Source organism: Oncorhynchus nerka, linkage group LG12, assembly GCF_034236695.1.
Source record: "Oncorhynchus nerka isolate Pitt River linkage group LG12, Oner_Uvic_2.0, whole genome shotgun sequence".
NCBI classification, from domain to species: domain Eukaryota; kingdom Metazoa; phylum Chordata; class Actinopteri; order Salmoniformes; family Salmonidae; genus Oncorhynchus; species Oncorhynchus nerka.
In genome coordinates, this window is record NC_088407.1 from 90236082 (window position 1) to 90250690 (window position 14609).

The window sequence follows — 14609 nt, forward strand, 5'->3', positions numbered from 1 at the left end:
TGGGAAAAAAACGATTGGAACCATTTCCCTGTTTGACTGCTAGGTTTTATGGGTATTATGACTCATACTGTGGGGCTCTATGGCCAATACATAGTGTAGCATCAGCAGTTCAAGGTTTACATACAATAAGGGTACTAAACTCATTCCAAGGAGGGCCTCGTGTTTGCAGGTTTTTCCTTTCGAATCAAATTGTATCGGTCAATTAAGCCCTAGACAACCAGATGAGGGGAGGTCTTTACTAATTAGTTACTTTAATTCATCAATCAAGTACAAGGGAGGAGCGAAAACCTGCAGACACTTGGTCCTCCGTGGAATGAGTTTGACAGGTGATATTTATTGAACAAAAATATTAACTCAACATGCAACAATTTCAATAATTTTACTGAGTTACAGTTCATATAAGGAAATCTGTTAATTGAAATAATTTCATTAGGCCCTAATCTATGGATTTCCCATGACTGGGCAGAGGTGCAGCCTGGGAGGGCAGGCCCAGCCAATCAGAATGAGTTTTCCCCCACAAAAGGGCTTTATTACAGACAGAAATACTCCTCAGTTTCATCAGCTGTCCGGGTGGCTGGTCTCAGACGATCCAGCAGGTGAAGAAGCTGGGTGTGGAGGTCCTGGGTTGACGTGGTTACACCTGGCCTGTGGTTGTGAGGCCGGTTGGACATAGTGCCAAATTCTCTAAAACGACGTGGGAGGTGGCTTATGGTAGAGAAATGAACATTAAATTCTCTGTCAACAGCTCTTGTGGACATTCCTGCAGTCAGCACGGCAATTGCACACTCCCTGGAAACTTGAGACATCTGTGACATTGTGTTGTTTGACAAAACTGCACCTTTTTAGTAGCCTTTTAAGGGTCCCCAGCACAAGGTGCACCTATGTAATGATCATGCCGTTTAATCAGCTTCTTGATATGCCACACCGTGGTCAGGTGGACGGATTATCTCGGTAAAGGAGAAATGCTCAATAACAGGGATGTAAAACCAATTTGTGCACAACATTTTAGAGGAATAAACATTTTGTGCGAATGGAACATTTCTAGGATCTTATATTTCAGCTCATGAACCCACGGGACCAACACTTTACCTGTTGAGTTCATATTTATGTTCAGTGTACACACACACACACACACACACACACACACACACACACACACACACACACACACACACACACACATCAAGTACACACACACACACATCAAGTACACACACACACACACACACACACATCAAGTACACACACACACACACACACACACACACACACGCACATCAAGTACACACACACACACACACACACACACACACACACACACACACACACATAATCTCTTTGCTGTAGAAAAATGATTCAATAATGTGTGAGCCAGGCTATTTAACGCTTAGGACAGGAGAAGTACTCCAGATATAACAGACTGACCCTAGCTAGGCCATTTAACATACGCTTAGGACAGGAGAAGTACTCCAGATATAACAGACTGACCCTAGCTAGGCCATTTAACATACGCTTAGGACAGGAGAAGTACTCCAGATATAACAGACTGACCCTAGCTAGGCCATTTAACATACGCTTAGGACAGGAGAAGTACTCCAGATATAACAGACTGACCCTAGCTAGGCCATTTAACATACGCTTAGGACAGGAGAAGTACTCCAGATATAACAGACTGACCCTAGCTAGGCCATTTAACATACGCTTAGGACAGGAGAAGTACTCCAGATATAACAGACTGACCCTAGCTAGGCCATTTAACATACGCTTAGGACAGGAGAAGTACTCCAGATATAACAGACTGACCCTAGCTAGGCCATTTAACATACGCTTAGGACAGGAGAAGTACTCCAGATATAACAGACTGACCCTAGCTAGGCCATTTAACATACGCTTAGGACAGGAGAAGTACTCCAGATATAACAGACTGACCCTAGCTAGGCCATTTAACATACGCTTAACAGGAAGGATATAACACCATACAGTAGAGAGGCTATATACAGTAGAGAGGCTATATACAGTAGAGAGGCTATATACAGTAGAGAGGCTATATACAGTAGAGAGGATATATACAGTAGAGAGGCTATATACAGTAGAGAGGCTATATACAGTAGAGAGGCTATATACGGTAGAGAGGCTATATACAGTAGAGAGGCTATATACAGTAGAGGCTATATACAGTAGAGAGGTTATATACAGTAGAGAGGCTATATACAGTAGAGAGGTTATATACGGTAGAGGGGCTGTATACAGTAGAGGGGCTATATACAGTAGAGAGGCTATATACAGTAGAGAGGCTATATACAGTAGAGAGGCTATATACAGTAGAGAGGTTATATACAGTAGAGGCTATATACAGTAGAGGCTATATACAGTAGAGAGGCTCTATACAGTAGAGAGGCTATATACAGTAGAGAGGTTATATACAGTAGAGAGGCTATATACAGTAGAGAGGCTATATACAGTAGAGAGGTTATATACAGTAGAGAGGCTATATACAGTAGAGAGGCTATATACAGTAGAGAGGCTATAACAGTAGAGAGGTTATATACAGTAGAGAGGCTATATACAGTAGAGAGGTTATATACAGTAGAGAGGCTATATACAGTAGAGAGGCTGTATACGGTAGAGAGGCTATATACAGTAGAGAGGCTATATACAGTAGAGGCTATATACAGTAGAGAGGCTATATACAGTAGAGGCTATATACAGTAGAGGCTATATACAGTAGAGAGGCTATATACAGTAGAGGCTATATACAGTAGAGGCTATATACAGTAGAGAGGCTATATACAGTAGAGGCTTTATACAGTAGAGAGGTTATATACAGTAGAGAGGCTTTATACAGTAGAGAGGCTTTATACAGTAGCAAGGCTATATACAGACACCGGTTAGTCAGGCTGATTGAGGTAGTATGTACATGTAGATATGGTTAAAGTGACTATGCATATATGATGAACAGAGAGTAGCAGAAGCGTAAAAAGAGGGGTTTGCGGGACACAATGCAGACATTCTAGTGCTGGTCCCGAAACCACAACCCTTGCAAGCGTTGCAAGCCTCAATGCTATACCATCTGAGCCACACGGAATCCTATGAATTTAGCATAGCAAGATAATATTTCACTTGTTTAGCTGCCCCCTTGAATGAAGAGTAGGAATGGAGCGAATGAATGAATTGATGTTCCTGTCAGCCAATGGGAAACAAGACATACCCTAAACCCCTCCTATGTCAGTGAATGCGGACGTCAGAACTACAATCAACAGAACTGATAATTGTTCGTCTCCAACAGGATTTATATTTCTCAGAGACGTATCAAAATCAGGTGGGGGTTTTTTTCTTTTACAAATCATTTCCATTACAGCTGAAAGATGAATCATACACGTTTTTTGATGGAATGCAAATATATATGATCTGACTATCGGCCTAGTTAAATAATGGTTAACTTGCTATCTAGCTAGGTAACCATTCGGAGTAAATAGCTAGATTTAGTTTTCCAGTAGAGTTACGTGCTATTTGCTAATCGATAGAAACGACTAACTAATATAGCTAGGTATCAAATAGCTAGGGAAGATCAGGTTTGATATTCGTATTAATTGGATTACTGAAATATAGGGCATTGACACTGTGGTCAGTTGTCTGGGACCCGACATTGAATTGCACTGAACTCTTGTCAGGCAGAGATGAGCGTTTGAATAAGGACAGTTTTCTCTATAAGCCAAAATGTTGAATACAATTATATATTTTAACGTACTTGACCAGTTTTCCGTACGGTTGGTCCTTTTTTGGCGGTAGGAATGTGAGACAATATATCCACAGGAAAGTATAATTGCAACAGTTTTCACAGCGCTGGTGCATCGTTCAGATGTATTTCACATTAGCTCGTGCCGAAGATGAAAACACAGCAGCTCGGTAAGTAACGTTATGCGTGCACGTGTTTACACGGTTGTGTACATGCTTCAGGTAGAAATCTGAATGTTCTTCCAGCGCTTTAAAAAAAATTGGACATAATTATATATTCCTGTGGATATATTGTCTCACATTTCTACTGCCAAAAGGACCAACCACATGGACAACCGGTAAAGAAAGTTAAAATATAATTTTATTAAAAAATCTGGCGGCCTGTAGAGGTCATGAGAGGAAACTTTCCTGATCAAGTATTTCTACTTGCACATCTATCACTCCAGTGTTAATCTGCTAAATTATAAATATTTCGCCACTATTGACCTCTTTTATTGCCTTACCTCCTTACTTCTTTTTCACACACTGTATATATATTTCTCTATTGTGTTATTGACTGTATGTTTGTTTCACTCCATGTGTAACTCTGTGTTGTTGTTTGTGTCGCACTGCTTTGCTTTATCTTGGCCAGGTCGCAGTTGTAAATGAGATCTTGTATATATATTATATATTCTACACCTTCACAATAAATCCATGATTTATTTTAGACAGGTCTAAAGAAACATGATATGACGAAAATGCAGTCTATTTCAGAAGAACATACTCTGACTTGTCCTTATGTTAGGGTTCTGATCTGGCTGTGCCATATGGCTGTGGGCTACACTAGTTCATTATGTTAGGGTCCTGATCTGGCTGTGCCATATGGCTGTGGGCTACACTAGTTCATTATGTTAGGTCCTGATCTGGCTGTGCCATATGGCTGTGGGCTACACTAGTTCATTATGTTAGGGTCCTGATCTGGCTGTGCCATATGGCTGTGGGCTACACTAGTTCATTATGTTAGGGTCCTGATCTGGCTGTGCCATATGGCTGTGGGCTACACTAGTTCATTTAACAGACAAGATCTGCTTAGAATTCCGTGGCATTATTTTATATTATTTTATGGTACGAAGAATAGAATTGAACAACGTTGTAACACGCACATACTGCTACTCTGTGTTGATAGGTCAACAAAGAAACAGGTCTTCCTAGATGCTTAATTTAGAGTCGTTAATGTAACTTTAGTTGTTCTACAAACATTGGCCTGTATGTTTTGATGTTTAATACATTGTAAGGCTGGATGATGAGACTCTAATGATGATTTTTGGAAAAAAAGTCGCTTGAAATGCATTAGCTCTGCATTGTTTTTTTGTTGTTGTGAGAAGCACTTGATAATGCCTCGGATTTCCCTGCGGGATCCCGTTTGTGTGACCCTAAAATATCCATACCTTTGGCAGCCCTTCTCCCTGAGTGCTGCCGGCTCCGAAGAACCTCTCGTCTCAATCACACACGGCTCTCCATCACGTGATCGGGTCTCACAGGCTACAAGTGAAGACGGACACATCGGGGCCGCAACTGTGCCCATCCTCATCCAATTCCCAGGTGCCCATCCTCATCCAATTCAACTGTGCCCATCCTCTTCCAATTCAACTGTGCCCATCCTCATCCAATTCAACTGTGCCCATCCTCATCCAATTCCCAGGTGCCCATCCTCATCCAATTCCCATGTGCCCATCCTCATCCAATTCCCAGGTGCCCATCCTCATCCAATTCAACTGTGCCCATCCTCATCCAATTCAACTGTGCCCATCCTCATCCAATTCCCAGGTGCCCATCCTCATCCAATTCCCAGGTGCCCATCCTCATCCAATTCCTAGGTGCCCATCCTCATCCAATTCAACTGTGCCCATCCTCATCCAATTCAACTGTGCCCATCCTCATCCAATTCCCAGGTGCCCATCCTCATCCAATTCCCAGGTGCCCATCCTCATCCAATTCAACTGTGCCCATCCTCATCCAATTCCGAGGTGCATATTGAAGCTATTGGAAGAACTGTCCACATTTACTTTTCGTCAGCCAACAAGATGAGTAGACCTAATGAACAGCGAAAGCATTAGCCTATCTTGTCAATCTCCTTTCCCCATAGTACGTATTCTGTGCGAGGAAAAATATATTCCAAACATAGTCTGGGACAGTTGTGAGATGCGATAGATCCCAAATTAATACAACCACTAGCATCAAAATCTTTTTTTTTTAACGCAATGTGGCTAACGCAACAGATCAGAATGTTTAGCTTAAAATGCTGATGAACTATTAGACTGTTTCTTCACGTTATGTAAAGATAAACAATGTGCTTAATATTTGCATAATATTAGGAAAGTTGAGAAATAAATATAGTAGATCTAGCCTATAGAAAGCCGATGGGATCCTCCTCTTTTTAATAGAGGCCATCACTCTGTTTTCTCACTTCACTCTGTTTTCTTCACTCTGTTTTCTCTCTATTGCATAGCTTATAGAAATGTTGCGCAACATGGGCTCTCATGAACTGTTTGATTAGATTTTCCATTACATTTGCTTTGATGTCAGAGTGATTTCTAGGGACAATAGAGTGATGAGAATGAGGCAGGTAGCAAGTTTGGTAGGCTACTAATGACCATCAACAGCATCAGAGCTTGGAGAAGCCTAATTACCGTGACTAAACGGTGACGTGGAATTTGACTGGCGTCATGACTCGTGACCGCCGGTGTGGCGCTAATACGGTCACCGCAACAGCCCTAGGCGAGACCATGGAGATCCTATTAAATTACTAGAGGGGCTAGCTATTGTCATAAACCCTCAAAGTTCCAGAATGGGTTGAAAACGGCTGCCTAATCTAGCTTCAGATTTTTACACCAAATAATGTGATTTTAACCAAAGATTTTTGGTATCCATTACTGGGAGTTACAGGATTGGTACTGTTTGTCATAGGCCAAGATGGACTCTTAAAGAGTCTAACCTTAACTTTTCTCCTTAATGGAAAATTCCACCCAAAAACTATATTTAGGTATTTGTTTCATTAGACCACTATTAGATCATTGTAGTCCCAGAATGCTTTGCTTGTCAGCAATCAAGTTTTCAACATATGTAACGTAACTTTCAAAATTAAAAAATCATCACCGTAATGATGTATTTTGCACCTTTTTATGTTATTTTCAGAGGTAGACTGGCTCCGGCAGCAAAAACAGACAAATGCTCCAGGTAGACTGGCTCTGGCAGCAAAAACAGCCAGATGCTCCAGGTAGACTGGCTCTGGCAGCAAAAACAGCCAGACGCTCCAGGTAGACTGGCTCCGGCAGCAAAAACAGCCAGATGCTCCAGGTAGACTGGCTCTGGCAGCAAAAACAGCCAGGTGCTCCAGGTAGACTGGCTCTGGCAGCAAAAACAGCCAGATGCTCCAGGTAGACTGGCTTTGGCAGCAAAAACAGCCAGACACTCCAGGTAGACTGGCTCTGGCAGCAAAAACAGCCAGATGCTCCAGGTAGACTGGCTCTGGCAGCAAAAACAGCCAGACGCTCCAGGTAGACTGGCTCTGGCAGCCAGATGCTCCAACTGGCTTTGGCAAAAAAAACAGCCAGACGCTCCAGGTAGAAGCAAAACACAGCCAGACGCTCCAGGTAGACTGGCTCTGGCAGCAAAAACAGCCAGACGCTCCAGGTAGACTGGCTCTGGCAGCAAAAACAGCCAGGTAGACTGGCTCCAGGTAGACTAGACAGGTAGACTGGCTCTGGCAGCAAAAACAGCCAGGACGCTCCAGGTAGACTGGCTCTGGCAGCAAAAACAGCCAGGTGCTCCAGGTAGACTGGCTCTGGCAGCAAAAACAGCCAGACGGTCCAGGTAGACTGGCTCTGGCAGCAAAAACAGCCAGGTGCTCCAGGTAGACTGGCTCTGGCAGCAAAAACAGCCAGACGCTCCAGGTAGACTGGCTCTGGCAGCAAAAACAGCCAGACGCTCCAGGTAGACTGGCTCTGGCAGCAAAAACAGCCAGACGCTCCAGGTAGACTGGCTCTGGCAGCAAAAACAGCCAGACGCTCCAGGTAGACTGGCTCTGGCAGCAAAAACAGCCAGACGCTCCAGGTAGACTGGCTCCGGCAGCAAAAACAGCCAGACGCTCCATCTAAACTTGAACCGATTCTCAATTGCGATACGGCTCTAGAAACAAAGCCCTTTACTTTCATATCACATCGAAATAAACTCACAATTGCAAAATACACACTGTGTTAACCCGGCTTTATCGCAGTTGCAGCCGAGAGTATTTTTCAGTGGCGACACGATTTTGGTGGTCATTTTCTAATACACACAGTTGTTCGGAGCATGCGAGATAGAAGAACCGCCTGTTCTAATTATACCTGTCTGTCTTCCATAAACACGCGCTATAACATGGAGATATATGGCCTTATGGGAACACCAACCCTACAGAGGTCACGTTAATGCAGGATTTGTTCATGCAGGATTCGTTCATGCAGGATTCGTTAATGCAGGATTCGTTAATGCAGGATTCGTTAATGCAGGATTCGTTCATGCAGGATTCGTTGCTGCAGGATTTGTTGCTGCAGGATTCATTCATGCAGGATTCGTTGCTGCAGGATTTGTTCAAGCAGGATTCGTTGCTGCAGGATTTGTTCATGCAGGATTCATTGCTGCAGGATTCGTTCACGCAGGATTCGTTGCTGCAGGATTCGTTCATGCAGGATTCGTTGCTGCAGGATTCGTTAATGCAGGATTCGTTAATGCAGGATTTGTTCATGCAGGATTCGTTGCTGCAGGATTCGTTAATGCAGGATTCGTTAATGCAGGATTTGTTCATGCAGGATTCGTTCATGCAGGATTCTTAGATAAAACATAGAAAAAGCCCTTGCTGCAGATCTAAATACACATTGTATAATAATAATATAATGATAATAATATATATAATAATATATATATATAATAATATATATAATAATATATATATAATAATATATATAATAATATATATAATAATATATATATATAATAATATATATAATAATATATATAATAATAATATATATAATAATATATATAATAATATATATAATAATATAATAATAATATATATAATAATATATATAATAATATATATATATAATAATATATATAATAATATATATAATAATAATATATATAATAATATATATATATAATAATGTATATAATAATATATATATATAATAATATATATAATAATATATATAATAATATATATAATAATATATATAATAATAATATATATAATAATAATATATATAATAATATATATAATAATATATATATATAATAATATATATAATATATATATAATAATATATATAATAATATATATATATAATAATATATAATAATAATATATATAATAATATATATATAATAATAATATATATAATAATATATATAATAATATATATAATAATATATATATATATATAATAATGTGTTATTGTATATTATAAATATATTCTGCCCAGCTTCAGTCAGGGTTCGCTCCAAATCATGAATGGAAAATAAGTAATTTCCTGCCTTAGTTGCACTTTTTCAGCTTCTGTTGCACTTTTCCACTGGGATGAATATATATTGTATCTCTTCATTGGGTCACCTACTTTTCTCCTCCCCCAGTAGAAAGTTAACATTCAAGATGAACTTTTAAGCAAAACATTAAGAAATGTAGTTGGCTACATTCTGTCAATGATAAACGTTGTAAATACGATGGCCATTCTCAGAGCACATCGTTATGGCCACTGCTCTATCACTCAGTACACTTGTTATGGTTCCATCAGTCATTCACATTGTTCAGAGGTAAACGACCTGGCAGATGAAAATAAACACGATACTTTGTCCTATTCAATGATCAACGAAATGGGTTAATAAATAGCCTGGCTGGCTACTACTGCCTGCGTTCACTACAGACACATTCAGATGAACTCACTGTTCAACCATATATATTTTTTTTTTTTTTTAATTTTACCTTTATTTAACTAGGCAAGTCAGTTAAGAACAAATTCTTATTTTCAATGACGGCCTAGGAACAGTGGGTTAACTGCCTGTTCAGGGGCAGAACGACAGATTTGTACCTTGTCAGCTCGGGGGTTTGAACTCGCAACCTTCCGGTTACTAGTCCAACGCTCTAACCACTAGGCTACGCTGCCGCCCCAGCGTTCACTTTAGAGAGGAGCAAAGCTTCTACAACATTTATACAATCAAAATAAACTATCTACATGTCATTTTGTTTTTCTAATGATCTGTTGCTTGGTAAACATGCCTGGGAGAGAATTAAATAATATCAACGGAAGCATCATGGGCTTGGATCACGACATATGCCGCCGCATTCATGTGCTAGTCAGAACTAGGAAACTCTGAAATGTTTGCCTTGCTAACTGGTTGAAGTTTCCTAGTTCCCGACTAGCACTTGAACCCGGCAATAACGACAGACGTCATCAGCAATGGAATAATAAGGACAGGTAAAGTAGGCCGACTTCACAACGCCAAGTAGGAAGACTAAAACGACCCTATGGCCTCGGCCAAGTAGGAAGACTAAAACAACCCTATGGCCTCGGCCAAGTAGGAAGACTAAAACAACCCTATGGCCTCAGCCAAGTAGACAGACTAAAACGATCCCATGGCCTCAGCCAAGTAGGCAGACTAAAATGACCCCATGGCCTCAGCCAAGTAGGCAGACTAAAACGACCCCATGGCCTCGGCCAAGTAGGCAGACTACAACGACCCTTTGGCCTCGGCCAAGTAGGCAGACTAAAACAACCCTATGGCCTCGGTCAAGTAGGCAGACTAAAACAACCCTATGGCCTCGGCCAAGTAGGAAGACTAAAACAACCCTATGGCCTCAGCCAAGTAGACAGACTAAAACGATCCCATGGCCTCAGCCAAGTAGACAGACTAAAATGACCCCATGGCCTCAGCCAAGTAGGCAGACTAAAACGACCCCATGGCCTCAGCAAAGCAGAGACTAAAACGACCCCATGGCCTCAGCCAAGTAGGCAGACTAAAACGACCCTATGGCATCAGCCAAGTAGGCAGACTAAAACGACCCTATGGCCTCAGCCAAGTAGGCAGACTAAAACGACCCTATGGCCTCAGCAAAGCAGAGACTAAAACGACCCTATGGCCTCAGCAAAGCAGAGACTAAAACGACCCCATGGCCTCAGCAAAGCAGAGACTAAAACGACCCCATGGCCTCAGCCAAGTAGGCAGACTAAAACGACCCTATGGCATCAGCCAAGTAGGCAGACTAAAACGACCCTATGGCATCAGCCAAGTAGGCAAACTAAAACGACCCTATGGCCTCAGCCAAGGAATTGAGCAAGTTGAGGTGAATAAACTGCTCGCAGTAACCCTGGATTGTGAACTGTCATGGTCAAAACATATTGATACAACAGTAGCTAAGATGGGGAGAAGTCTGTCCATAATAAAGCGCTGCTCTGCCTTCTAAACAACACTATCAACAAGGCAGGTCCTACAGGCCCTCGTTTCTACCTTCTTAACAGCACTATCAACAAGGCAGGTCCTACAGGCCCTCGTTTCTACCTTCTTAAAAACACTATCAACAAGGCAGGTCCTACAGGCCCTAGTTTCTACCTTCTTAAAAACACTATCAACAAGGCAGGTCCTACAGGCCCTCGTTTCTACCTTCTTAACAGCACTATCAACAAGGCAGGTCCTACAGGCCCTAGTTTCTACCTTCTTAACAGCACTATCAACAAGGCAGGTCCTACAGGCCCTCGTTTCTACCTTCTTAACAACACTATCAACAAGGCAGGTCCTACAGGCCCTAGTTTCTACATTCTTAACAGCACTATCAACAAGGCAGGTCCTACAGGCCCTAGTTTCTACCTTCTTAACAGCACTTTCAACAAGGCAGGTTCTACAGGCCCTAGTTTCTACCTTCTTAACAGCACTATCAACAAGGCAGGTCCTACAGGCCCTAGTTTCTACCTTCTTAACAGCACTATCAACAAGGCAGGTCCTACAGGCCCTAGTTTCTACCTTCTTAACAGCACTATCAACAAGGCAGATCCTACAGGCCCTAGTTTCTACCTTCTTAACAGCACTATCAACAAGGCAGGTCCTACAGGCCCTAGTTTCTACCTTCTTAACAGCACTATCAACAAGGAAGGTCCTACAAGCCCTAGTTTCTACCTTCTTAACAACACTATCAACAAGGCAGATCCTACAGGCCCTGGTTTTGTCACACCTGGACAACTGTTCAGTCGTGTGGTCAGGTGCCACAAAATAATTACTTATTCTATTGTAATGATTTTCAAATTGTATAAACTGGCTTAATTTTGCTAGACCCCAGGAAGGTAGCTGCTGCCTTGGTAGGAACTAATGGGGATCCATAATAAATCCCAGGAAGAGTAGCTGCTGCCTTGGCAGGAACTAATGGGGATCCATAATAAACCCCAGGAAGAGTAGCTGCTGCCTTGGCAGGAACTAATGGGGATCCATAATAAACCCCAGGAAGAGTAGCTGCTGCCTTGGCAGGAACTAATGGGGATCCATAATAAACCCCAGGAAGAGTAGCTGCTGCCTTGGCAGGAACTAATGGGGATCCATAATAAACCCCAGGAAGAGTAGCTGCTGCCTTGGCAGGAAATGTATTCATAATAAATACAAAGTACAGAGTAGACTCAAGTTTATGACTATGTCTGTTGGACTGAATGGTAGGTTGTACTGAGTAGACTGTCAGCTCTCACTGTGTCCTCTCTATTAAAGGACAGAGCAGTGCCACCCACCAGTGCCATGGCTGGCATCACTATCCGAAGATTTGAGGAAGATGACAAGGAGACCGTGAAGGAGATCTTCACCATGGGGATGAGCGAGCACGTCCCTTCCTCCTTCATGCACCTCCTCAAACAGCCCCTGACCCAGATGATCCTGATGGTCACGTTCTGCGCCCTGCTGGCCAGCTCCAAGTCCGTCCTGCTGCCTGTAGTAGGGGTCACTCTCCTCCTGGCCGGGGCCAAGCAGCTGGTGGGCTACCTCTTCAACAGCTACATCGACACCTCCCTGAGGAAGGACCTCGGCCACATCCAGGAGACCTACCTGGAGAACAAGGACTCGTGTTTCTGGGTGGCTGAGAGCGACGGCCGGGTGGTGGCAACGGTGGCCTGCCTGCCCGCGGAGAGGGAACCAGGCTGCATGGAGCTGAAGAGGTTGTCTGTACGTCGTACACACCGGGGGATGGGCATCGCCAAGGCCCTCAGCAGGACAGTGGCAGACTTCAGCAGGGAGAGGGGCTTCCCTGCGGTCGTCCTCTACACGTCTGTAGTGCAGACTGATGCACAGAGGCTGTATGAGAACGTGGGCTACACACGGGTCAGAGAGTTCGTCATCCCTGAGCCCATCGCCAAAATCACCAACTTTACCCTGATAGAGTACAGACTGGACTTACTGCAGGGGGGGAAATAGGAGGACTGGGCTTACTGCAGAGGGGGAATAGGAGGACTTACTGCAGAGGGGAAATAGGAAGAGGACTAGACTTACTGCAGGGGAGGAAATAGGAGGACTGGGCTTACTGCAGGGGAGGAAATAGGAGGACTGGGCTTACTGCAGGGGAGGAAATAGGAGGACTGGGCTTACTGCAGGGGAGGGAATGGGAGGACTGGACTTACTGCAGGGGAGGAAATAGGAGGACTGGACTTACTGCAGGGGAGGAAATAGGAGGACTGGACTTACTGCAGGGGAGGAAATAGGAGGACTGGGCTTACTGCAGGGGAGGAAATAGGAGGACTTACTGTAGGGGGGAAATAGGAGGACTGGACTTACTGCAGGGGAGGAAATAGGAGGACTTACTGTAGGGGGGGAAATAGGAAGAGGACAGAACTTACTGCAGGGGGGAAAGGAATGTTATAATATCTGTACATTATAGAAACACCTGTATTTACAAAAGTACAATGATTCATGTTTTACTTTAGCTTGAGATTAAGAATCAGTGATAGAGACATTTATAAGTGCATGAAGAGGTACAAAAGATGCCCGTTTTGTTGAAATTCTACTTTCAGTTCCTGTTGATACCATGCCCAGTCTTACTTCTGCCAGCAATAAGGGGAAGAAGGATTGGGAGACGAACTGCCAATAACACAAAAAGCTCAACGGAGACAGAGACATCTTTGTAATCAGGTTAAAGGACATCATCCTGGGCGGGGTGAACGTCAGTAGGGGATAAAAAGGGAAGACGCCATTTTGAAAACTGAGTGTGTTTACTCCGGAGTTGCAAATCCTTATTAAACAAACTAACCTCTGATCAAAGAAGTTTTCTGTGGTCTCGTGTATGAACTGAGATCCCTTACAGGGGTAAACGGGGTGAGGACTGGACTTACTGCAGGGAGGACTGGGCTTACTGCAGGGGAGGAAATAGGAGGACTGGACTTACTGCAGGGGAGGAAATAGGAGGACTGGACTTACTGCAGGGAGGACTGGGACTGGACTTACTGCAGGGAGGACTGGACTTACTGCAGGGAGGACTGGGCTTACTGCAGGGGAGGAAATAGGAGGACTGGACTTACTGCAGGGAGGACTGGACTTACTGCAGGGGAGGAAATAGGAGGACTGGGCTTACTGCAGGGAGGACTGGACTTACTGCAGGGGAGGAAATACGAGGACTGGGCTTACTGCAGGGAGGACTGGACTTACTGCAGGGGAGGAAATAGGAGGACTGGGCTTACTGCAGGGAGGACTGGGCTTACTGCAGGGAGGACTGGACTTACTGCAGGGAGGACTGGACTTACTGCAGGGAGGACTGGACTTACTGCAGGGAGGACTGGACTTACTGCAGGGAGGACTGGACTTACTGCAGGGGAGGAAATAGAAGGACTGGGCTTACTGCA

General features: G+C 43.3%; 1 protein-coding gene across 8 annotated transcripts; it reads left to right on the top strand.

The window, feature by feature from the left end:
* The first annotated feature begins 3214 nt into the window (after positions 1 to 3214).
* On the top strand, positions 3215 to 14197 carry LOC135574384 (N-acetyltransferase 8-like). 8 transcript variants are annotated; one of them, XM_065025960.1, is made up of 3 exons: positions 3234 to 3319; positions 5172 to 5316; positions 12496 to 14197. In XM_065025960.1, exon 3 carries the CDS (start codon positions 12523 to 12525, stop codon positions 13189 to 13191), a length of 669 nt encoding a protein of 222 aa, XP_064882032.1. In that variant the 5' UTR covers positions 3234 to 3319; positions 5172 to 5316; positions 12496 to 12522; the 3' UTR covers positions 13192 to 14197. The 8 variants fall into 8 exon arrangements, with proteins under 8 accessions (XP_064882031.1, XP_064882032.1, XP_064882036.1 ...); XM_065025961.1 differs by lacking the exon at positions 3234 to 3319 and adding an exon at positions 3399 to 3906; XM_065025962.1 differs by lacking the exon at positions 3234 to 3319 and adding an exon at positions 3963 to 4073.
* Positions 14198 to 14609: the final 412 nt, after the last annotated feature.